Here is a 24948-nt window from a genome sequence, read left to right as displayed (position 1 = left end):
AAAAGTAACTGATGGAATGAGCTGCTGTTAAGAATTTTGTTTTGGCTGTGGTAAATGTACCCTCAAACGCTTGTGTTCAAGGTAAATTAGAGGTAATTGCCCTACCCTGAGTGACTGCCTTCTATTAATTCTAATGGGGTAGAAGGAAGAATTTACTGGGAGCCATGTGCAGATTCCTGAATCTGAAGTTTTAGCAAGAAACTTGATTCCTATAAAATTTTGAACAGCACTTGACCCAGTTCTCATCTTTATCACAAGAGAAAGGGTTTCTCAAGAGTTCTTGATGCAAAACACTCTTTGAGCCCAGGCTCTCTTTTAGATGCTCGTGTTATTTTTAAGTGCTAAAGCTACATAGATGTGGCATTTGGACACTTCAGCCTTCAATGTGTTCCTGTTCACCAATACCTGTAAAGGTGTGCAAGTGCTGATACGGCTTTTTGAGCCAGAGGGGAGGACAGGGAAAGAAGAGTTAAAAAAAGTAAATCGGAAAAAAGTCATGGAATTGGATCCAGATGTTTCAGCTTTCTGATGGCTCCATAATTGTTGGAGAATGTCTAGCATAAGGGTGTAAGGGCCTGTTATTGTCCCTTTTTGGTTATTTATATCATGTCAGGCAGGGGAAGTAAAAGACTGGGGAAACAGCCGGAGTTGGCAGGGCCTGCCACTTGTGGCTCTGAGAGCGAGTGCTGGGGATCCTCTCTGTGGGTGGATCAGAGAATCTGTTGGTCATTGTGCCCAGTGCCAAGAGAGTGACCCAGCTGGGAGCTGGTGCTGCTGCTCCTGGAGTTCTGGCTGTGGGCCCTGAGCAGAGCAGCCCTGTCCCGCAGACGGAGAGCTGCGGGCTGAGCCCTGCAGGCAGCACTGCGTCTGCACCGCTGGGCACGGCCGGGCTCCAGCTGGGTGATGGCAGCCTCGTGTTACGGGCTGTAAGTACCAAACCAGCTGGCCTTTCGGGCAACATCTGCTTCTCCACTGCATTTCTTACTTAAACATGAGGGCCTGGATAAAACAAACAAACAACAAATCCAAAGGAAACAAAGCTGTAAAACAAAAACAACCAAAACAAGTAACTTATCACAGAAGAAAAAACACCAATCAAACTTTCTCTTACAGGGTATCCTAAATTTCCTCTTTTTTTTTTATGATTGTAAAAGGAAATTTTTTGGCTATTGTCCTTTTTATCATCACAGACTTTGTAAGGATACTAACTTAAATATTTTCTGTGATAATCTCAGAATAAAAACCTTATTTTTATTTAAAATTAATTTGATTGTCTCTACCTAAGATCTCAAGCAGACTTCAGTACTGCTGGTCAGCTGATCAAAACTATCGACACAAAATCTTGGTTGAGACAGTTCTCCCACTTTGTGGAGGGAAAAATCCATCGTATTTGCTCCTTCCAGTTTTTGCTGCTCCTGCCAGTGCTGCTGCATAGGCCAGCAAGAGCAGCTAAAGCATGAGTCATCCTCTTGGGAGACTGAGCACCAATGCGGTACAGAGTCGCATATGCTTGGCACCATGCTGTTCTTTGAAACAGTTCTTCTAATGCTTACAAGAAATGTACACCTTGGTAGAGGTTAATTCAGGGTGGCAGAGCAGTGCTTTAAACGAGGCTTCAGTGGTTATTCAAGGTAAACAATTTCTGACAAAGAAGTGATTATGCTATGCAAATAAAATAAAAGTCTGCAATGTCTAGACATAATGTGTGGGTTTTTTTTGGTTTTTTTTTGTCAGCATTGTGAAATCTACTGAGCCAAATTTCTTGTGATAATTTAAAGATCCAATTTTCTGTTTCTCTTTACAGCTGGATCAGTTGGCTGTAGATGCTGCGAAGGAGAAGAGAGATATGGAGCAAAAGCACTCCACTATTCAACAAAAGGTACTTGACAGAATGTAAAAAGGCAGGCTGCACACACTTTTTTTTTTTTTTATCTGTAGCATCTCTCCCCAGCATCTCTGCATCAGAACTACAAGGGATGGTATTTTTAGTGCAGAGAGCCAGACTGACATGTCATTAAGTGTAAGGTTGGATTGCAGATACTATTTTGTGTTACTGAACAAAATATTATGCTTAGTTTTTACTGAAACATAAATAGAACAGTAGAATTTATTTGAATGCTGGGATTCTAGCATTTCAATAGAACTCCTAATTCCTATTACCTCTTGAATTGAATAAGTTGTACAGGTTTCTGTGTTTCCATGCTATGTGTTTGTAGAAGAGGTGTATGTGCTGCACAGCTATACAGCCATAAGTTTCACTTTGGACTGTGCCAAATCCAAGTGCAGCACTAGGAACTTGTGTGGCAGCTGGTGTTGGATATGAAGAACAAAAGTAAACTTTTGTAAAGAGTGTCTAATGTACTGGTTCAACTGTGCAGAGATATGAAATTGAGAACTTTTAACTGGTGTTTTGGGGAAGATTTGTGCAATAATTCTTATTACTTCTTGAGAAAAAGTTAGGTAATTCATGTTGGGGGAATTACTTCTGTTGTTTGGATGTTTCAGAAGCTCTAGATCAGTATTGGTTTTGCAGGTATAATGCTAGAAGTTAAAAGTATTTCCACTCTCTGGTAGTGAGCTACAGACACTTTTGAAAGGGATTAGATACCAGTTTAAAGGTAATGCTACACTTCTTCCTCTCATTCAAATATGTTCAGGTGGCATAACTTTTAAAAAATCCCACCCAATAGAAATGAAATCTGATAACTAAATTCAGGAATGAAAACATGTTGAGATTATAATTTGGGTAGCCTTAGTAGGAGCCAATATTAATACTAATGGGAAAAGATAACATTTTTGGTTGCTGTAAACATTTTTATTGGTGCATCCTGTCATCCCTTTAGGAGTTGGTGGGAAGCATTAGGATTGCTGTGAAATTGAGCAGATGTGATGATGAGGGCAGAGATGACATGCTGTGCTTGGAGTCAGGAGATAACTGCAGGCAAGGAAGGGGAAGAGAGGGAGGAAATGGGAAAGATGGAACTTGAGAATTAATGTTGAAGATCAAATTTTAAGTATTTTCGGCTTAAAGGCTCAGTTTCAGGAATGGATAGTAGTTGAGAGGTTCTCTGTTGAGAGAGCACTGGTGCTTGCTGAAGTTATGAGCAATTATCTTTTAATTGGCCATAGAAATAATAACTAGTTACCATGAATTATGGTCACTGCTGTTGCCAGTGTTGTTTACAATCTTTATTTTTTCTTCAAATGCTGCTTAAGGCTGCTTTACAGGTAAACTACTTCTACTAGTTTCAATTGCTACTGAAACTTGTAAGCTTCATGAGACTTGATAAGCCATATCTATGTGTAATATAAATGTTCTTGATTTCTAGTAGGAGTGATGAATACAATAATGTTACTTTTATTGTTCCTTACTTTAATTGACAATTTAATGCTGTCTCTAAAATCTAATCAGGGCAGTCAGAATGTACTGTGTGTTGTCTTCTTAAGTTCTGTGGTTTGAGTTGTGTTGATTGTCTCCTGTCCTTACCAGAGAAGTCACTGTCACATTTTTGTGCTGATAATGCCTAGACTGTGCTTTATTGGAGATTCCTCTAACAGCTTGTCCAATCATTTTCTTAGTTTCTTGTTCAAATCACGTTGTCTGTTTTTGTCTCCTGCTACTTGCTTTTCCAAGCCTTCATGCCAAGTTAGCTTCCACCTCATCAGGATTTCAGAACTGCCTTAGACTCTGGATCTTTTTATCACTACTTGTCATCTGGTCACCCTGTCCCAGATGGCAATTTTATTTCTCTTCTCATGTCTTGTCGTGTTGCTTTCCACTATATTCCCAAATCTTCCAATGCCAAATCCTTCCATGTTTTTTAACAAATGAAACTTCTGGAGCTTATTGTGTTGAATATTCCATGAGGTATATATGTATTTAATATACTGAAGTTCTAATCTAATGCTTCAGAATGATGCCTTTCCTTCATTGTGTGGATAAAGAGCAGTTCCTTTTCTGAAATGTATAGGTAAGTGCATACGTGCACACACCTACCCACCTACTACCTGTGTTTGCATATATGTGCATATGCATGCAGAATAATTGCACTAATTAAATAACCCATCTCACTTTTCTGTATAATCATTGTCCTACTTAATTAGGCTGTTGATGGAGAGGCTATTAAAAGTGTCATGGAAGGGCTTGGTCACCAATACAATGTGATTTCTTTTTTAGCAGAGCTGATAATCTGATTTACTTTTTTTAATTGCTTATAAGTTTTGTGGTCTATTTACTCAGCAAATGTGCAGGAAACATTTTTCTTAACTTTATTTTTTTCGGTGTAAGAAAATATTTCTTCTTTGTTAAACTGGAGCAGCACATGCTGTGAATTAATCTAGAAATTTCATTATCATTCTGGGAAATATTTGCAATATATTTTTATAAGAAAAGATTCATATTAAAAGAGTGGTGTCACAGTGTCAATACATTAGACATGACTCTTGTTTTCTGAGCAGTTTGCAGCCCATTGCTGTAGCAACACATTTCATTAAGAAATATTTTAAAAATCAGTTACACCTGCAAACAGCTTCATGGCTTTTTGGTGTGGTCAGACCTAATATTTTGTTCTAAAATGAGGGAGATGATAGAGGAAAAGTATTTGATTAAACTTCAAATAGTTTTGTTGTATTCAAATCCCCTTTCTATTAAAGTAAAACTCTGCTTCCAAAGAAGTGCTCAGGAAACAGCTGGAGTGAGAATGATTTGAAAATTTTTAACATCTTGAGTAAACAAGGTGATAGGAAACCAGCTGCTACCACAATCACAAAGCAGGCATAAACCAGAGCTGCTGTTGAGAAGTTGTGCAGACTAACTCCTATCTCCAAAACCAAATATGTGCTTGTATTTCAAGTGACTTGTTTGCATGAGGACACTCTTGCATTCTCTCACTCTGTCTTGGGCTGTAAACCTTGTTATTTGTGGTGTCTGTTGTTCTGAACCCTTCCTCGAGGGACTTTTCAGCTTAAGCATGACAAACATCTCTTGCCAATGGAAAGGGAGTGGGAGCAGCTTTCTAAATGGGGCCTTTGCACAATTAGTGTCTCCTATTTAGTATATGCTGGCCTAATTTTTCAGGTTAGTGTTTTCTTTAGTACTTATGCTCTCCCATTTACTGCCTTTTTTTAAAACTTTAAAAATGCTGATTTTCTAAAGTAAAAAATACTTTGGGTTACATATTAAATGTTAAAATATAGTTCCAAAGATTTACTAGTAAAATGGTTTGAATAGCTTTCATGGCCTGATAGCAATTTTGAAAGTAAATCAAAAGCTCTGCTACTGAAAAGTAATGGGGGGGTTTGTTTTGGGAACAAGAAAATCATGCACAGAGAAACAGAAAACATGCTCTGAAATGAATCAAGTAGGTGTGATGAACTGATATATTCATACGAAAATGCATTCACTGAAACACTGTCAAGAATATTAAGTGTTCTGTGACACACCAGATTAGTATTATTTCTGGAGATGAAAGTTGTTTTTCCATTGCCAGCTGGTTTGCTGTACCCCATGGACATTTAAAGAAAAAGGGTGGAAAAAAAGGCATGAAAGCATGCTGTATGCTTCACTTATATAACCCACTTCTACATGTTTCTCTTCCAGTAACCGTGAAAAGTCAGTGTCAGAATAGAAGCCACAGATGTTTATTCTTCCAAAACTAAATGAAATGTGTGATGTAGCACTTCAGTGAAAATTACATAATACTGGCTAAATTGTCTTAGTTCTGGTTAGGTGAAATCTACTTTAGTCCTGACACCTAATTAGTTTAATTATGTTTAAAATGAAGTCTTTATCAGTTGTGTGCCTGCTGGCAGAATACACAATTCTGAATCACATACAGTGACTGAGTTTATTAACATGTGATTCTCTTATGCAGGACATTGGAAAGATATGGGTGGATTTTTCTCCACCCCAGATTATTTTTCATGATTCATTAAACGTTTCCATGCACCAAGATAAAAATAAACTATAACTATGACTGCTTTGCTCCTATTTTTTAAATTGTAGAATAGCAGAGACTAAGATTGGAACACAGCTAATTTAGTTTCTTTTTCTACTTTTATCCATGGAATTGAAATGGGACATTTTTTTTTTCTGATTGTTTTTCCTGATCACAACTTTATCAATGAAGCTTTATGGATAAAGCACATGGAAGCCTTATTCCCTCCCTCCTCCAGCTGGTAGTCTGCCATGTTCAGTTAAGGAGGTATTTGACATTTGCCTCTATACTCTGGTGTCTTTTTCTGCTCTGTAAAAGTGGAATTCAATCAGGGAAGTAATTAAAAATGGCACTAAATGCATTTCATGAAAAGGCTCAGTATTTTAGATTATTCTGACTGAGAGTGTGGCATGGTAAACCATCCATATACACCTTCAAAGCATAGATCTGGAGTCACTGGAAAAGACAGCTGCATTTTCTCCAGTAGTTCTCCAAATCCAGAGGAAAATGTGATTACATAGTAGGTTGGACTGAAAAGACTGAGGAAATCTATTGTCTTTAACTAGACAAGGAGTTGCGGGCATCACTGAGGCAGGAAGATGCAAATCTTTAGCAGATTTCATTATGTTTGGGAGCTGGTAAGTTAGAGTAATTTATCAGTTTTTGGGGAATGTAGGGAATGTGACATCAGCATGTCTAAGTTTGTGCATAGTGGTTTTCTCTTCTTTTTATTTTGAGAGCTTACATGAAGCCTTTTATGTTCAGCATGTTCTGATCTAGGAAACAGACAGAAAATCAAAGTTACTGATTGCTGAATAATAAATACAAAAATATACTCTTTTGGTGAAGCTTTCATTTGTAACTAGTAAGTTTATTCAGATCAGTGTATGGTAGTGATATGGTTGTTCCATTTTCTTTCAGAACTGTTGCACTGATCATCTGTCAATTCAATAATAAAAATCTAGATTTAACATTTCAACATTAGGTGATCTATCCAGATTAAGAATAGATTAAAACAGTGAATAATTTTAAGGAATTTGTACTGTTCTGAGTGGGGAACTTAAAGGTCCATTTTAATATTTGTCACCATTTCACTATCATGTGTAATTAACCTTGGATTGGAAAAAACCATCTGCATGTATAAGAGTAAACATCATATGTAGCACGAAAGTTGTGTGCATCCTGGGCTACTATCTGGGGATAATGACCATGTTGGTGTTGAAGCTACTTTTTTATATATATTTCTTGCCTCTTTTCCTTTATGTATAGACAAATTCTAAGAAGCAAAGTACAAAGCAGAGACTTTCAGATATACTCTTCACACAAAGCTGATGTTTGCAATTGACAAAAAGTAACTACTGAAGGCTCAGGAAAGACATAATACAAAATGTTCTGTCTTTTCAGTATTTAACTTGTTCGGTTTTTTTCTTCTGAAATTTAATTTTCAGTAATGTGTCTCTTACACCCATGTTAAGGGAAAGAAGCCGTATATTGCTAGTCTACTTTAAGGATATATATTTTAATAACAATGAAATAAAATTACAGCATGTATATTATTTTCATTGCTGGACAAAGTTGTGAGAAATGATGTCATTCCATGTGTGCTTTTTCATGCACCCTTAGTAGATGTTAGCCTCCCACTCTCTGAATGTTGCAACTCTACCTCCCTGCGAAGAGCCCATGCTGTTCTCAATGAGATGTGAAAGCAAACGATCATCACATGTGTTATTACTTAGTCTAACTTACCTTTGCTAAAGATAAGATAATAAGCTAAGCAGTCAGCCTTTCTAAAGCTCAAAAAGCTGCTATTAATTATTATTAGCTGGGTTTGGTTGTTATTAAGTTGATGGAAATGCATATTCCCTTGTCCTACTTGTGATTTTATAATCTTATCCAAGATCATAAAGAAGAAATTACTGCCAAGGTCTTGTCATCAGTGCCAGCACCATGATTGGTTTACTCTAGAGTTAGCTGATAGCATCATCTTTATTTGATTACTTTTCTTCTAAGTTCCTATGCAGCTCAGCTGTCAACATGACAGAGGTGAAGAAAATGCTAAAGCACAACTGACTTTATACATATCTACAACAAGCTGCAGCTGTTTCTCAGTTTTGACTCCTAACTTTCATGGCTTCTTTTCCTCTGCTTTTCTATCCCCTTTCTTGGGAATATATGAGAGACCATTTGAGCAGACAGTTGAAGCATCAGATGCTCTGTCAGCAATGTTTGCCCTCTATTTGGCTGTAGAGGTCACCAATACCTGAACAAGAAATTCCCCTTGTTGCAGGTAAAGTAAAAATCTTCAGCATTCTCATTGCTTAAAATTGCTTTTCTAAAAAAAGCCATCGGGGGCTGAGAGTCATGGTTGGACTAATAAGTGTTGCAAGCAAAACCTTATTCCTAGATATTTACTCTTTGACAACAGTACTGCTCATATTTGAAGTTTCATTTGAACTGCAGTGTGTTTTTCTTGTTCCTTTGTACTAGGATTATTCCAGTGATGATACTAAACTAGAATACAATGTAGATGCAGCCAATGGCATTGTTATGGAAGGTTATTTATTCAAGAGAGCCAGCAATGCCTTCAAGACTTGGAACAGGTAATTATTCAGAACCTCTATTTGCTGCTAATAAAAATACTGCTTTTTAACCTGAATTCTCATCTGATTCATAATCTCTGTAACTTGTTGAGTCCATAGTTTTGACAGAACACTGGGGTGACTCTGATAGTTAAGTTAGAGATGACACTTCACAGCCATTTTTCTTTGTTTTCTGTACTAGTTGTTTGTAAACCTTTCCCTTGTGAAAACATATGCTAGGAAAGTGTTAGAAGACAGAGTGAAATAGTTGTATAGCCACTGGAAGCAGAGAAACACAGTCAAGGACTCAAGTTATTTTTCCTGAAAGATAAGCAATGTAGTTGTTATCCTTTAAAATTCCTGTCCTGTGCGGTGACTTTGGCTTAGTAGTTTTGATGGCCCTTTTGGGAATTCAAAGTATATTGTTAGTCATATATCTTTAACAATGTATATTTTACTACTATTTAAATATTTTTCTTCCTGAACAGGATTTCTTTTGCATTTCCAAGGGTGTGTACTTTTTTCAAGGAAATATATATGCTGGAGCATTTACAACACAGTTGGATACAGTTCTTGAATTTTAGATGTAATTTGTTCTGATAAAGAGCTCTCTATTGTCCATGTTCTGCTGTTTTTTTCAGTGGTGCCCTGTTAAACTGTTTGCTGTGTTTCAAAGGACAGAATGTGCATTTGAGTGGGTGGTCCCTTCCAATCTTACTTATTCTGTACTTCCTAGAGCATCTCAACACACCACAAGCTTGTAAGAAATTGGGATCACTTCAATTAAATCCAGAGACTGATGCAAGGGCCACTGGTGCCAATAAGACTTTATCTATATTAGCAAGTCATGGCAACTAGTACAAAAGGGTTTGCTTTGGCCTGATTAATCATCTGTAATTGTAATGTACTTTCTGGGTTGTTCTCATGCAAGCAGAATGCCGAGTTCTTCAAGACAAATCTGTGAAGCATCAAAGGATGGTGAAGGGAGAAAACTGGGAGGTGTGCATCAAAAGCACCTTCCTGGTGTGAACTAAAATGTTAGTGTTAGCATAATGAGAAAGATCCGCAGTAATAGGGCAGGAGATTGTCCTTTATAGGATTCCCAAGGGGCTGAAAGGGTCCTTTTTGCCATTGCTGGATAACTGATGGTGAAATTCTGTCTCTCGGTTCCTCTTTTGAATAGCAGGAAGGCCTTGCTCTGCAGGGAGGTGACAGGAGGGAGCAGGACAGGAGTGTCTGCTTCCACATGGTGTCATTCCTAGGAATACTGTACATGTCTCTTACCTTTAAAGTGGTTAGAGAGTAGGATTCAGTTAAAACTAACCTCTGTATGTTGGTAATTTACATGGACACAAAGTAAATAAGGAGCAGTTGTAATTAAATCAAGATACACAATGACATTCCTTCAGATTAAGTTACATATTTGAACAAATATAATAAAAGCATATCCATATTAAATTATCTATATTAAATTAATAATTTAAGAGGGCAAAGATAAACAGCTCATTAATGAGTCAGAGCTGCCTACTTTTATTACATAATTGATACTTACTTATAGCTTTTTCTTCTGTTTATCACAGGAGCATTCAATGAAGCAAAACATTTAACCTTTTTAGTATTAGATCCTTGATAATTTGACTCACTGAGATAGACTAGTTGGATGCTTTAAGGCAAAAAATAGGACTGGATATGCTGTCTAGAAACAGTTCTGAAATTGAATCAGTCACTTAAATTTTGTATTCCACATGTTCACAAACCATTACTAATTGCTATCAAACTACTTTTATCATACATAAAATATACATTTAAGACCTTAATGAAGTTTTTATTTCTGAATCTAGTATCCCATTTTTGCTATGCTTCAATAAAAATAAAGAAGTATTTTTTTATTTCTGAATACATTTGTAATTGCTTGCTATACTGTAGGTGCAGAAGTGGTCACTGCCTGTTTCCCATGATGGAAAGTTTTTCTTGTGTAGTGTTACACTTTCAGCTGTTTCAGCTGTGGGGAATTGTACTGATTGAAGTTTATCATATACTAGAGATTATAGGGGTTTTCCAGTCACTGGTTAAAGTACAAGAACGGATTTTGTCATTGCATTAAACTGTTCTGTGTGTAAACTTTTACAAAATATCAAACAAAGGAGGAAACATTCAGAGCATTATGTGTTTTATTTTAGGGAATTCTGAGCTGAAGTCAAGACAGACAAGATACTTTTGGTGTTCTTAGAGATTAGCAGTTTGCTCCCTTATTATATCACCATCTTTGGGGAAGGTGGGTGGAAAATCAACCAGCTGAAACAAAACTAGAAGAATTTCTCTAGAAATACTGGAATTTCCTGCTGTTCTGAGCCAAAGGCGACAGCACTGGTCTTCCTTGCTGACTGCTAAATGCACTGTCGGTAGTAATGTGTATTAAAATTGAGGCTTCTCTTTTACCCTCATTGGTCTCAGTTGCTCTTATGTTCATTCTAGACCTTTTTAAGAACTCCTTCAAGTGTGAATTAAATGCACCAAAATCCATCCTAATGGCCACTATTAACAGAGACTTGCCAACATTAAAAACATAAGAGAGGAGACAAGGGTATGATAGGTTTTGTGGGGGTTTGACACAGCAGAATGATTCTAGCTGACAAATGAGAGAAATGTGATGCTTCTGTGTGCATGTCTTGGCCAGTGAGTCCATGGACCCCATAGCGGTATTATCCTGGGAAAAGTCTGGTTGCTGGGAGAGAAAAAAAAGAAGGCTGTATAATACAGCCCTTTGAAGGGGGGCAAATCTGTTGTGGTGAATGAAAATTTGTTTCCAGTCCAAACTCATGTCTTGCTAGCATAATGAAATTTCTTCCTGCAGCACCTGGCAGCTCGTGTTTCATTGTCTCAAGACTTTAGTTATTTGGGCTTTTGCATCAAATTTCCTGTTCTTGGGACAGTTCTATGTGACACTGGAGAAACAAATAAGTGTTTGAGCAAGCTGCAAAGTAAACCCTGAGCTATTTGCAATTCAGTGTCGCTGTTTTGAGAGAGATGGAGCTTTTGTAATCTCTTTTTGTTGTGACTAAAAGGACATAATGTACACAAGTATTTCAGATAATACAGTTCAGTGGAATCAAAATTATATCCTTGTACTGCAAAGTCTTGGAATAACAGGTATGGAGACCTGTGTTTAGAATACATGTCTGTGGGTTGATGAAGGATACACCTTATTGTACACCAGTTTTCTTAAGGCATCAGGAGCAAGAGTCAGGTGCATTTATTATGGAACAGTAGCTGGAAAGCTCTTTTGGTTCCCAGAAATTCAAATGAAAAATAAGTCCATATCATAAAGAAAGAATAAATGTGTGTAGGGAGAAAAGCATTTGTCAGATCACTAGTATGTTCCAAATAGGTTTTAGGTTGGATGCTATAGATGTTTTCCTTTTTAATTCTGCTGTATTTTCAGATCATGCTAATTCTTTTCTTATTTTGCTCATTTTGCATTTTTCATCCCTTTTCCTCCTTTCCCTTATGTTTTAATCCTACCCCATTTTTTCACATGACAGGAAAAAGCCAGATCACATCAGGTACCAACCAGCTTCTTTTATACCTTCCCAATGTTTCCTTGGCACGCAAAAAGCTCTTCATTAACCCTGCATTTAATTTTGATTACTTGCAATGGATGTATAAGTGACTCAGTCTAAGAAAATAACAGAAGGATTCTGCCTGGGATGCCAGTATACTTGCTGCTCAAATCCTTTAAAAGATTTAGAAAGATTGAGCTAGTTTTTAGCCAAAAAAGGAATTAAAGCCAAATTTCTGCACTCAAACTTCTGAGCATACAAGATCAATGTCTTGCCTTTTTCCAATTGAAGTTGATGAGATTTTTTTTTCTTATCAACTGCATTGGGACTAGACATGTACTTTTAAATGTTGTGCATTCTTAATTACTCTGTTTTAATTATGTGCTGGTAGCAACTAGAGGAGAAAACTGAGAATCATAAAGCACAATTCATTGTTTTATGTAAAATTCAAATTTTATAATTTTTTCAGTATTATACTCAGTTCTCAGAGATTGAATTTTTTTTCTGTAGATTTCCTATTTAATAAATGCAGTTTTGAATTTTGTAGGTATACATGATGGAAAACATTCCGTTTCTAAACAGGAACAATTATATTTAACCACTATGAAGTGAGACAGTGTAAACTACTTTAATATTCCAAAGAATGTTTTCTCCTTCACCATGCTTCTCTCTTGCTTTTGACAGAATGATATTTAAGGAAACTTTGGTAACAATCCGTACTTATTGCACACATGATGCCTGAAGATTTAAAATTTTTCTTAGAAGCTGATAGATGTGGGTTACCCTATAGCAGCACCTTCAATACAGAGATTGTACCTCAGAAGTTCCTGGCTGATGCTGGTGTAGACCCCCAGCAGTCTGTTTGCTACAGTAAAGTCAGGAGTTTGTTGATGGTATTTGGTTAATGAGGAATAACTCCGAGTTTTGGCCTGAATAAAACTGCTGTGGTGCTGACACCTTGAAGGGCAGTCTGACATTTTCATCTTGTTATGAAAAAATTACAATGTATTAACTCTGACATCTACTTCTAAGTGTGATCTACACGTTATCCAAAATTGTAAATTGTTGGTCTCATTCAGTAAAAGTTGATTTTAGAAGGGCACCAAAACCTGCGCCCTTTGTGACTAGACTGAATATTTTTCTTTAACAGATTTAATTTCTCTAGTAGAAAAAAAAGGGACTGAAATACTTTCAAAACTTCTAGATTAGGTTTTAAAGATGGCAAAAATTTGTGTTACAATTTGTGTGTTCACTTATATCCAACTGATGAGATGAGAGCTTGTTTACTAGAGTAACTCATGAAATATTTAGCTGTAGAACAAATGAAGCATTGCATTAATTAAGTTAATTGCACTTCCTAAGGCTCTTACTAGGGATTTGCTTCATTGCTAGTTGTCTTGGGACAAGGCTGCTTTTTTTTCCCCTTTACCACTCCCTTTATCACTTAGGCACTGCTTTTCATGTTGTTCTCTTTTGTGTTACTATCAAAAAAAAACACATGAAAAAAGATGTGAGTTTTTCCTTTTCAAGTCTGCTTTTTTGCTAAGTATCCTGTATGAATGTTAGCAATAACCTGCCTTATATTTGGGGTACACTTACTGCATCTGTAAATAGATGGTAAAGATGATACCTTTTCAATAGCAGTGACTAAAACTACTGCTGTTAATAAATTTAAAAACTAGGTAAAGATGATACCTTTTCAGTGACTAAAACTACTGCTGTTAATAAATTTAAAGTCAAGAATGACAAGAGATCCCGTTGTTGCTTTTTAAATTAAATATATCTGCACAACATTTGAAAAGATTGTTTTAAAAGGTAGAATCTCATCTGTCTATGAAACACTAACCTTTCTAACAAATACTAGATTTTCTGTTTGGGATCTAACATTTTTTGTATATATTAATTTTTCTTAACCATCTTTGTGCACTTCTTTCCAGGAATGGCTTGTGGTGGTTGAATAAATACATGGGTTCCTCTTGTTACTAATTGTAGTGAACTGTAGCTTGAAGCTCTACAGCCTGTGGAGAATAACAAGATCTGTTGCAACACAATATTTTGTGTACTGTTACCATTCAAACTGGTAGTGCAGGAAAAAGTGATGTGTGGTAAAGGTGGGGTATTGGAGATAATTGAGGAATGATGCAGTGGTAAACACAGGTTTGCATTATAACCCTGAACAAAACAAGGTGTAAATTTCACTGAATTGTCTTGTACATTCCCTTCATTTTTGTCAGTGAAAATGAAACTCTGATAATTGGTTAGCTTTCATTTTGTGCATCCCAGAAGAGCTAGAAAGGCATGGTTATGTCTACTGGGTTTTTTTTTTCATTCAGTGGTCTGATAAAACATCATTGTTAGAGATCTGAGGTGTTTTTTTTCCAAAATGTGAGTGCTTTTTCCATTCTCTGGGATGTATCCTATGTGAACACCGAGTTTGACAAGGAAGGATACAGTTCAGAGGAGTTTTTAAGCGTTACATTATCTTTTTGATTTTACAGGATGCCTTCATTAAATCATTTATTTGATTTATTTGATTTTCCTTCAAAGCTGAGGCTTAATTTAGGATCCTACTTAAAAGGTTTTCATTGGATTTTTTTTTAGTTTTTATATGCAGTGTTTTTATTTTAGGCATGCCCAATGTAGGTAGATATTAAACCTGCATGGGATAGCAACACTGAAGCATTTTTAGTGCTTTAGTAAGTTAGTTCTACTCCCAAAAATATTTCAGGATTAGTTTACATGGGTTCAAGTATTTTTGTTATTCAAACTATCTGAATTTGTGTTACCAAACAGCTACTTAAAATCGTAACTTGCTGCTAAAATACAGAAGGAAATGTTCTTTAAAATGAAAATGTTTTGTGTGATAGCTTAACTAATGTTGTCATAACATGAATGTGTTTGTTTATCACTCAAATTATTTGAACCTTGCTTTCTTTTCTGTTTTGTCTCTGCTTTCCCTATTTTCATTATTCTCATGAAATATTTGCCAAAACTGACTGCAGTATTACTTTCCTGAATTCTTTTATGCAGTCTCTTTGTAGACTGTATGTTAGCACATCTCAGTCACATAAGCACTGTAAAATCAGTTATGTATTCTCTGGATGTCTCTTCATTTGAATAGGCGCTGGTTCTCAATACAAAATAACCAACTTGTGTACCAGAAGAAATTTAAGGTAGGTGTTGAAAACTGGCTTGGGATAGTTTGGGGTTTGGGTGATGATTTTCCTGACTGATTGGGGAAACTGCTGATGTGAAAATTCTATGTGATCTTCAACAACCTACTGCTTTCTTGTAAATTAGTTTCTCCCTTTGTAAAATGAGACTAATAGCTACACTGACAGATTCTGAGATTCCTGTGCACTGATTGTAAGCACATACTCTATTTACTGTGGGTTTTGTAACCTAGTTAGAGCTTTAAAAGTTGTTGGTCCCAAAAGGCTTGTGCTCACTTGCTGGCAGTGAAATATTCCATACTGTTCTCTGAGCAGTTGTGTTTAACTCTTTCAGGACTTGCTCCTCCAGTTACTTACTGGTTCACACACCCAATTCAGCAACTGGGGGAAAAAGGCATGAAAGCTTGCTAGAAAGCAGTCAGGGCTGCTATATACATGTATTTAGTATTGAAAATGCACAGTGGCTCAGCAGTCAGTATCTGCCTTGTTGCTGGTGGGAAGTGCAGCCGTTTTATATCAAATCAGCAAGTCCAGTTCTGCCCCAAGCCATAGAAGCCTTTTCAGTCAGGTTTTGGGCCCTTGCTCCTTTGTTTGCTATTCTAGACTCTGCTTTTGCACCAAGGAGCTGTAGCTGTTTTTCAGGTTGGAAAAAACCACAGACTGTATGGAGATGGTGGGAAAAAAGAGGGAAGAGCTTATGGCAGTTATTTCCTCTTCACTGTAAACAGACTGGGATCAGAGGCTGTTCCTTGTTATCTGATGCTGTCAAATCAAGGGGCTTAATTTCTGTGGTTGGAAAGGAAACACGCTGCTGAGCTTCTTTGAGCATGTTTGGTTGGGCATTCTGTGTTTGTGAACTCTCATTGCTCTTTTTTTGAACTGTACCTTTAAAATGCTGATAGCTCAGAATGGAATTCTTATTAATTGAATCAAATTTTCAAAACCACTGCATTCAGCTTCTGGGGTTTTTTTATGTGGCACTTAAAATAGTGCTGATTTAAGTATAACTTTTCTGATTTAACAGTGAGTTAATTGCATTTCTTAGAGTATCTTTGTAGTTTGAATATTGTTGTTTAAATTTAAGGTGTTGATTATTCAGTAGATTGGATTGCCGATCGCCAAATCCATTGAGTTAAAATTTTATTTTTGGAGGAAAAAATTAGTGTAACCAGGCAAATAGAACTCAATTATTCTAATAATTCAGGATTGAATTATTATCTTATTATCAACTATATTATTTTTTTCTCTGTGACCTTCTTGTTTACTTTTGTCTCTTAGGATAATCCCACAGTAGTTGTTGAAGACTTGCGGCTCTGCACAGTTAAACACTGTGAAGACATAGAAAGACGTTTCTGTTTTGAGGTGGTTTCTCCAACAAAGTAAGGAGAAGCAATTGAGTATGTTAATTTAAAAATAAAAATCATTACATGTAATTGTTTTAAAATGTAAAATTAACATTTCTCTTGGGATAGATCAAAACAGGAAAAGTATCTGAAAAATTCTGCTCTCTGAAATTTTGGCTGAGAGTAAGTGATGCTGTGAGAAGTGTTCCTGGTATTTAGTTTACTTTTGGCATTAAAATAAACATGCATTCTTGTGTTTTCTGCATAAATGTCTTGTGGTGCAGAGCTCTGCTGCGGCTTAGTAGTAGCTGATACTATCAGCTGCTTAGTAACATAGAAAATAGGTCTCAGTTTCTCCACATTCCTGATTGGTGTAATGAGAGAGAAGCACATAAATAAACTGTTGTCTCAGTGATGATAAATTATACTTCAGAATGCACTAAATGAAACTACTAAATGAAAAATAAAATTATTTTTCAGCTCCAGCAGTGTATTGGCTGTACTTAGGGAATTTTGGCATCCTGCCACAGCAAGGGCAGGACATAGATTCCTCATTAGTGATTGTGAGATGTGTCCATATTTAAGGTTTTGGTACGAGGTCAACTTGCTTTTAGCTTTGGAGGTTATCTACACTTTCCACTCCTCCTTAGCTTTCTCTTTTGAGCTCTCCATCCTGATGTTTGCATCCCCAGTGTGGTTCACTGTAACATGCATTTGGCTCTTGCTTGCCTGTGCTTTTTCAACCCTTAATTTGTACTTCACGACCTGTTTCTTTTACTGTTGATGAGAAAAGTAGTTCATTCTTTGTCATAGAGCTTTAAAGTTACTCTCTCTTGATGTCAGTGAATGAAAGTGTGTTTTCAAGGACTGATACCTGTGTCTTGTGTCACAGGTGTAAAATACATTTGAGGATATAAAAAAGAAAAATTTGGAATAAGAAAAGGGGTAGGAAGCTAAGTCATTGTCAGAGTTTTTGGAAGAGTCATTTCTATATCTATTAGCATTACCTGCAAATAATTTTGAAATAAGGAGTTTGCAGCTCACAAAGGCTCAGCTGCTTTGTTGATTTATACCTTAAAATAAACATGTTTATTAGATGATGCCTACTAAGCTTGTGATAGCAAGAAACTTGCTCCATAGAAACAGACCCCTGTGCAATGTGCTGTTGGATGTCAGCTGCTGGGCCACTGTCTCTGAGTACTTTGTGATTTGTCACAGGAGCTGCATGCTTCAGGCTGACTCGGAAAAGCTGCGGCAGGCATGGATTAAGGCTGTTCAGACCAGTATTGCCACAGCATATAGAGAAAAAGGGGATGAATCTGAGGTGAGTTTAACAGTCCACAAAAAAACTACCTCCCTTTAGATCCTGAAAATTTTAAATACATAAAACTTCTTTTAATGAGAGAGAAGGAAAGAAACTATCCATTGTTTGTCTTCCAGTGGAAATGCAATGAAATTTTGAAGGCTGTGAGTTGTATCTGATCTGTCTTTCACTTCATCATGTTAATATTACTATGATCTCTATGTTTTTTTGAGATTTCTCTGTAGTGTGATTAAAAATCATAGGATATTCTGATATTCAGTTTTATATGTCTTCTAAAAAGCTAAACATTTTTTTTAATTCTGTGGGTTTCCTTGGCCTTGGTAGAAGAGACTTTTCTTGGATTTAATGTACAGTCAGTATCTGTGGGACTTGAATTTCTTTAGTTTAGCCTGTCTCTCAATTGGTTTGTGTCTTTTGTCTTTTAGAAACAGGAAAAGAAATCATCCCCTTCTACTGGGAGCCTAGAATCTGGGAGTGAGACAAAAGAGAAGTTGTTGAAAGGAGAGAGTGCTCTGCAGCGAGTCCAGTGCATTGCTGGTAATGCTGCCTGCTGTGACTGTGGTTTGGCAGATCCTCGCTGGGCCAGTATCAACCTGGGAATCACACTGTGCATCGAGTGCTCTGGGATACACAGGTGGGGGAGCTCCTCACAGCTGCATTTCATTTGTGCACTGGCTTAATTAGCAAGGGTGGTGTTTGCCTCTTCAAAGGTATATTGAAAGAAAATTAGAGACCCTTGTTTGTAAATAGAATTAAGGTAACTGCTTTATTTGCATAAATTAATGGTAAATCTGAGATAAGATATAACATGTTAATAAGATATAACAGGTTAATGGTTTTTTCCATGTTGTTTAGGAGCTTGGGAGTCCACTTTTCAAAAGTAAGATCTTTAACATTGGATTCATGGGAGCCTGAACTCCTAAAGGTAAAGTATTTTTGAAACAGGTTTCTATTTGGTACTTAGATGGTTATCCTAAAGCCTCTGCATCAGAAAGTTCAATGCAGGAAACACATTTGTACCCAGTGTATGTCTTGCAGTTTTGAGCAGAAAATGTTTATACTTGTGTGTTGGTTTATTTTAATTCATACTTTCTTATACTCCTTAGTAATTTGTGCTACAGACTTGCGATTTGGAACAATTCACAGCACTTTCAGGTTCCCAAGTGCACTCTGAGTAGCAAGTTTCATCTGATATTTTCAACATATAAAAAGGCAAATCTGTTTACAAACCAATAATGTTTTCCAGTGGGTTAAAAATTTTGGAAGTGATATATCAGCCTAAAGCATGATCATACTCAAAAATTTGAATGTCAGCTCTTAACAGTGAGGTGCTTCTGGCCTATAGGGGAATACTTATGCAGCTGCTGTTGTGTGCCAAATTTGTAGCTTGAACCATGGTTATAAAAATCATGTGACACTGAAATCCTGAAATAGGAACTCATGCATGGATACATGTGTGCAACTGTATAACTCATGCAAACATTTGTTTCCAGCTGTGATGTTCTGGCACTTAGGAATTGCTTCTCTATTCTGAACAATAAAAAGACAACGTGCTTCATGGTTAAATAATTTTTGTATCAATGTGTTCATGCTGAGAAAACAACCAACCAACTCCCATGCCCACTCGAAAAAAAAAAAAGCTGTACCTCTTGTACTATTTATGTGCATACCAGAACTAAGTATTCTACCTGGTATTAAAAACAAGAAATCTGTTCATTGCAATCAATAAGGTTAAATTCTCCTGTAAGTAGGCCTTTGTCTTTGTTCCTTTTCTGTAGTTGTATCAGATTATGTCCATTGGGTAAGGTGGAATACAGTTGATTGCACTGTCTCTTGCTGATGGGCTAAGAACAGCTCCCAGCAAAGCTGGTGGAAAAGCACCTTTGTTAATGAGGCCTGCAGGTGTCATTCTGGTGGTTGTTTTTCAAGCACTTTAAAAATTACTAGACTTTTTTCTTACTTTACTCAGAATTTGGTCTCTGTATTCACTGATTGTTTCATTATTATCATATAATCCCATGCTTATTTCTGTTAGTGTACTTTTACCAGTGAAAACACTAAGTTGTAAACATAGACTGAGTGAGATTAAAAACAACTGAATAGGTAGATAAAGCTTTTTGCAACTATATTTGAATTTATTCATTTTGCTTTATAGCTTATGTGTGAATTGGGAAATGATGTTATAAATAGAATATATGAAGCGAAGTTGGAAAAAGTGGGAGTAAAGAAGCCACAATCTGGAAGTCAAAGGTAGTATTTTACCAGCAGTGCCTGTTGCTTCCTTTTATTGTTGCTTCCTTCAGCCTCCACCTGTAAAAGATGCTGCCACTTAACTGTGTTACACTCCTTTAGTGTACTCATTTCCCTGTTTCTCTCCCTTTTCTCACTTTCTTTATTGGGCAGTCCTTCTGTTGGTCCCTTATGCTGTTCATTTGTTCTTTTTTTTTTGTGTGTTCTCACTCCCTTCTTTTGATGACACTAGAGCATCACTGTGGACATGTGGATTTTCTTTCCCCTCTGCTGGGTACCAGCTCAGCCAGCTATACCTGGTGTGTGAGTGCTCCTGGAAGGAGCCTATGGCTGTTCCTTTTGTTTACAGTGACTTTGTTCTTCCATTTGACTTTTGTTCCCTGATCCTCAGAATGTTCTCATCTTCCTACCTACATTGTACATGAGCTGTGCTGCTTTACAGCAGCCTTCAAATCATTGTACTGCTGTCTTCTATTTCTCTAATGCTAATCTGTGTTTGAAGGTGGATTCCCAATGCTTTGTGCTGCTGTATAGGATGTCTCTTAGAACTTTCTTTTTTACTACCTTTCCAGTTCTGTGCTGCCTAGCAGTTTTATAGTGTAGAAAACTGCATTTTATGAAGTGTTGGCAATTTGAAGACAGTGATGATAATACAAACAAAGTAGGAGATTTGCTAGATATTCCTTCTAGTGATAACTGCTTTTCAGCAGTTTCAATGCAATAATTGCAGCCCCTTTTATCAGTTTGACACAACTGCTGTTGTGTTTTAAGCTGATAACCTCAGGTTACAAAGAAAAATGCTTCAGTATGTGATATGGAACTGATGGCTGTGCCTACCTAGAGCTTGTTATTGTTTTCTTGTGTAATCTTAATGTTCCTGTAACAAATGCTGCAATTTATATTTACATTAGAAACTAAATATATGTTTATTAGTAAGTTATTAACAACGTAAACCTGTAAAAAGGTTTAATACAGTTAACATAGAAGAACTAATGCTTATTTCTTCCACATATCACTTTCCAAAGTCTCTGTCTAAAAGTAAATACATGTTTGTGAACTTAACAAAATTACTTTCTTTTGAGCCTTATGCAAAATTTAATCAAGAATCCAGAAAGTGACAGTGTGCTTTCCATCTTTCTGACAATGTGCTATGGGTGTGTCTTATGTGCAATGCCAAGCTACAATTTTGGTTACTGACTTTAGTACAAAATAGATATTCTTTTAATACATGAAAATACTAAAATATTAGCTTACTAACTCCAGGAATTTTGTATATGACAGGCAGGAGAAGGAGGCATACATCAGAGCAAAATATGTGGAAAGAAAGTTTGTAGAGAAGCAAGCTGCATCAGTACCTCTGCCTGAGCCTGGAACAAAAGTTTTGCCTCCAAGTCAGGAAGAGAAAAGGCACAGTGGCCCTGAAAAATCCCTTTTGGCAGGGGAGCAAGGTGCAGCATCCCAAAAAGGTATTTACACACTTCTCTCCTTAGCTGTATTACCCATATTCTTTTTAAGGTAACATATTTTTATATTGACTTCTGCCTCGTGCAGAGACTATGGAATCTGTTTTTTTAATGGGTTGTAGCCTAGTGTAGAGTGTAGGGAAGAAAAGACTTCTTCAGAGATATGCTTTTTTACACGGGGAAGGATTTGGAATGGGGATGCTTATAACTCAGAATCATATTAACCACCTTCTTTCCTTGGTATTTTCATCCTTCTTGGTTTTTCCAATAACCTTCTTTCCTGCCCTGTCCCTTCCTTACTGCCTGCTTTGTGCTTTGCTAACCTGCATGTCCCAGCGGTTGCTGTAAGTAGCGACGAGGCGAGGCGGGAGTCTCTGTTCTGTCCTGATGAGCTTGATTCACTCTTCTCCTACTTTGATACCTCTTCAAAACTCCGTAGTAGTAAGTACTACAGCTGTGGCGTGTTCACTGTTTGCACTAGTGATCCATTGTGTGTTGTGGCCATCTCCCTGCTTCAATCTGTTGTCTCCAGCCTGCTGCATTGCTTAGTATTTTCATGAAATAATTTAAGCTTTTTTACTTATCCTGATTTTTTTTTTTAATTTCTAGATATCTTGACATTTAATATTATTATTGTAAATGTTATGGTTACAAAATGTGACTTCATATTTTTCCATGGATGCATTAAGAATATTGAACAAGAACAAGCCATTTTTTTAAAGTTATGTTCAGGACCAAGTATAAGAGCTTGCTTTATTATCATGGTATCTGTGAGGAGCAGGTAGCTTCAGCTCTGCATAGTAATTGCAGTTTCTCCTCAAAACAGTCCGAAGCAGTGACAGTGGGATCCAGCCAAGCACTGATGACAGCAGAGAACACCTTGCCTCTACTATATCAGCCAACAGTTTGTATGAACCAGGTGTGTTAGGCTTTGCACTGTAAGATGAAAATTTAATCACTTGGCAGCATTTTTTATGTAAAAAAGATTAATGCTTGGTGATATAATTCATGTCTGCTATCCTGGTTGAAATGCTTTTAGCAAGGGTAAAATTTGCTTGAGTGATCTTTCTTTTGGGTTTGCTACCAAAAATTACATTTATTACATCCTTCTAAATGGGTTCAAAGAACTATGGTTTTTTCCATTCAGATGTGGCTGATGCCAAATGCATGATCCTTTTATAAATAAATAAATCCAGAGAGATAGAATTCCTCGAGTCACAGATAGTGGGCTTCTATGTGTTATTTGTGCATTCTTGCTTACTTTTTCTGTTTCTTATTTTTGTGGAATTGACCAAGTCTTTAAACATCATTCCTTCAACTCAGAAGTTCTCTAAGTTGATGAATGAAATTACTTGCTAATTTTAGCATACTGTTCTGACAGATATATTGAGTATGGCTTCTCAAAATTTCCAAAACATTGGTTTATAAAGCAGACCTATTCTTCTACATGAAAGCACTCTTTTAAGGTATGTTTTAAATCCAGTAGTTCACAGGTGTTGTTGCAAGCAGGCAGCATGTGGCTTGGATCTTTTTTGATTGTGTTGTAGAAATATTTGATGCCGTAACTCACAAAAGTCTCTATGTAACAACATCTTTATGTCCCAGACTCCCATCACTCCATATAACCATTACTGAGATGAAGAGAAAGACTGTGGTTTAGTCCAAAATATTATAGCCACAGCGAGTAATTGGTAAATGACAATGGTATCTGTTAACAAAAATTAGGCCAGAACAGTATTAGCCTTATACTCAGGTGTTTCAGATAAAGATATATTTGTATGACTACATCTTCACAGAAAATGAGTTTTATTCATATGTTGCAGTTTACAGTAAAACACACTCCAGACCGTAAACAATTTCTTAGAAATTACATGGAATATGTAGATTGAAGTATATACACAATGTGCCAGTAATGTGGAGAGAATGTTTTCCATGCAGTAATAGTTCTGTGAAGAGACTGTGCCTGAATACTGGCACTATAGGCAGCTGTGAATTCCCCTGGCAGAATGGGTCAACAATACATAGCATCCTGCAAAAGCTGAGCTTTTATTTTCAGAGAAATGATGTTTTAATCAGAATTCCAACAGGTACCTTTTTAAAACAGGAATTAGGTAAGCAATTTTTTTTCTTTTCAGAAGGAGACAAGCAGGAGTCTCCAGTGTTCTGTGACTCCAAGCAGCCTAGTCCAGGACTGCAGTTGTATCAAGCTGCCTTTGAGAAAAATCTTCCTCACATGGCAGAAGCATTGGCTCATGGAGCTGAAGTAAACTGGGTCAACGTGGAAGAAAACAAAGCAACACCACTCATTCAGGCAGTGCGAGGGGTATGTGATATACAGCACTGGTGATGGGGGAGGACAGCAAGGGAAATAATGATATTTCTGTGTCACTGTTCCTTTTGAGCTGCTTGCTTCCCCCCTTATGAATGATAATGTGGTGCTGAAGTTATGCTTACAGTGTTCTTTCAGAGTTTCTGAAATACTTTTTTCCTGTTAATGCTTTTTTTGGAATTCTATGTCTAGTAGTGTTTAAAGCTGGAAGCAACTCCTTTTTGTTTCCTTTGCTGGGTGGCTCAGTAGTGAGAAGGCAGAAGAGGTTTGGTTGTTCCTAGAGATCTGGTGCTGAGTTGTTTCTTTGTTTTCATTCCATAGGGTTCATTGGTTACTTGTGAATTTTTGCTGCAGAATGGGGCCAACGTGAACATCAGAGACATGAAAGGAAGGGGGCCCCTGCACCATGCCACAGTTCTAGGACACACTGGGTAACTCACTGCCCCACAATTTGTACATGGCCGTCCTTGACTGTAGTTGTTCATGTCAAACTTCTTCATTGCCCCAGATATTCTGATATTTTAATACTATTTCAGATGATACGAGTTTTTCTTAAGCTCTGGTTGTGAGAGGGGAAATAATATTTTGATTTGGCAGTCTCATCCACTAGCAAAACACACGTGTTTTCTAATGTGGATTAAATAAATGGTTTGCTTACTACTCTGTTAACATGTTCTAGATGAACTGCACTATTTTGATATATATGAGACTTTTGATGATTTAAGCTATATACATTGTATCTAGCCTGACTTTATTAGCTTTTTTCCTTCATTGTCAAAAGTATTCTTCAATTTTTTTTTTCTAAACAGACAAGTGTGCTTATTCCTAAAACGAGGAGCAAACCAGCATGCCACTGATGAAGATGGGAAAGATCCATTGAGTATAGCAGTGGAAGCTGCAAATGCAGATATTGTAACACTGTAAGTTGTACATTCTGTTTTCTGACTAGATAAATTAGATTTTGCTATTATGTTTCAAGTTAAAAATAAAA

The 24948-nt window shown here is 36.8% G+C and overlaps 1 protein-coding gene across 8 annotated transcripts in view; it reads left to right on the top strand.

The window, feature by feature from the left end:
- The window catches only part of ACAP2 (ArfGAP with coiled-coil, ankyrin repeat and PH domains 2), a 59698-nt gene that overhangs the window by 29744 nt on the left and 5006 nt on the right, over positions 1-24948 (top strand). The window contains exons 9-23 of one of the 8 annotated variants that reach the window (XM_041475676.1): positions 1805-1879; positions 8424-8536; positions 12058-12078; positions 15197-15248; positions 16527-16627; positions 17810-17915; positions 18341-18549; positions 18771-18840; positions 20071-20165; positions 21447-21631; positions 21965-22069; positions 22455-22547; positions 23767-23951; positions 24279-24388; positions 24767-24877. In XM_041475676.1, coding sequence (XP_041331610.1) covers positions 1805-1879; positions 8424-8536; positions 12058-12078; positions 15197-15248; positions 16527-16627; positions 17810-17915; positions 18341-18549; positions 18771-18840; positions 20071-20165; positions 21447-21631; positions 21965-22069; positions 22455-22547; positions 23767-23951; positions 24279-24388; positions 24767-24877 — 1631 coding nt within the window. Of the gene's footprint in view, positions 1-1804; positions 1880-8423; positions 8537-12057; positions 12079-15196; positions 15249-16526; positions 16628-17809; positions 17916-18340; positions 18550-18770; positions 18841-20070; positions 20166-21446; positions 21632-21964; positions 22070-22454; positions 22548-23763; positions 23952-24278; positions 24389-24766; positions 24878-24948 lie in introns of those variants that run through there. The other 7 variants (XM_041475675.1, XM_041475677.1, XM_041475679.1 and 4 more) reach the window with 7 other exon arrangements.

The sequence above is a fragment of the Pyrgilauda ruficollis genome, unplaced genomic scaffold (genome assembly GCF_017590135.1).
Source record: "Pyrgilauda ruficollis isolate IOZ18807 unplaced genomic scaffold, ASM1759013v1 scaffold36, whole genome shotgun sequence".
NCBI classification, from domain to species: Eukaryota; Metazoa; Chordata; class Aves; order Passeriformes; family Passeridae; genus Pyrgilauda; species Pyrgilauda ruficollis.
The sequence above is the reverse complement of the archived record's forward strand: the minus strand, read 5'-3'. Positions and strand labels throughout refer to the sequence as shown.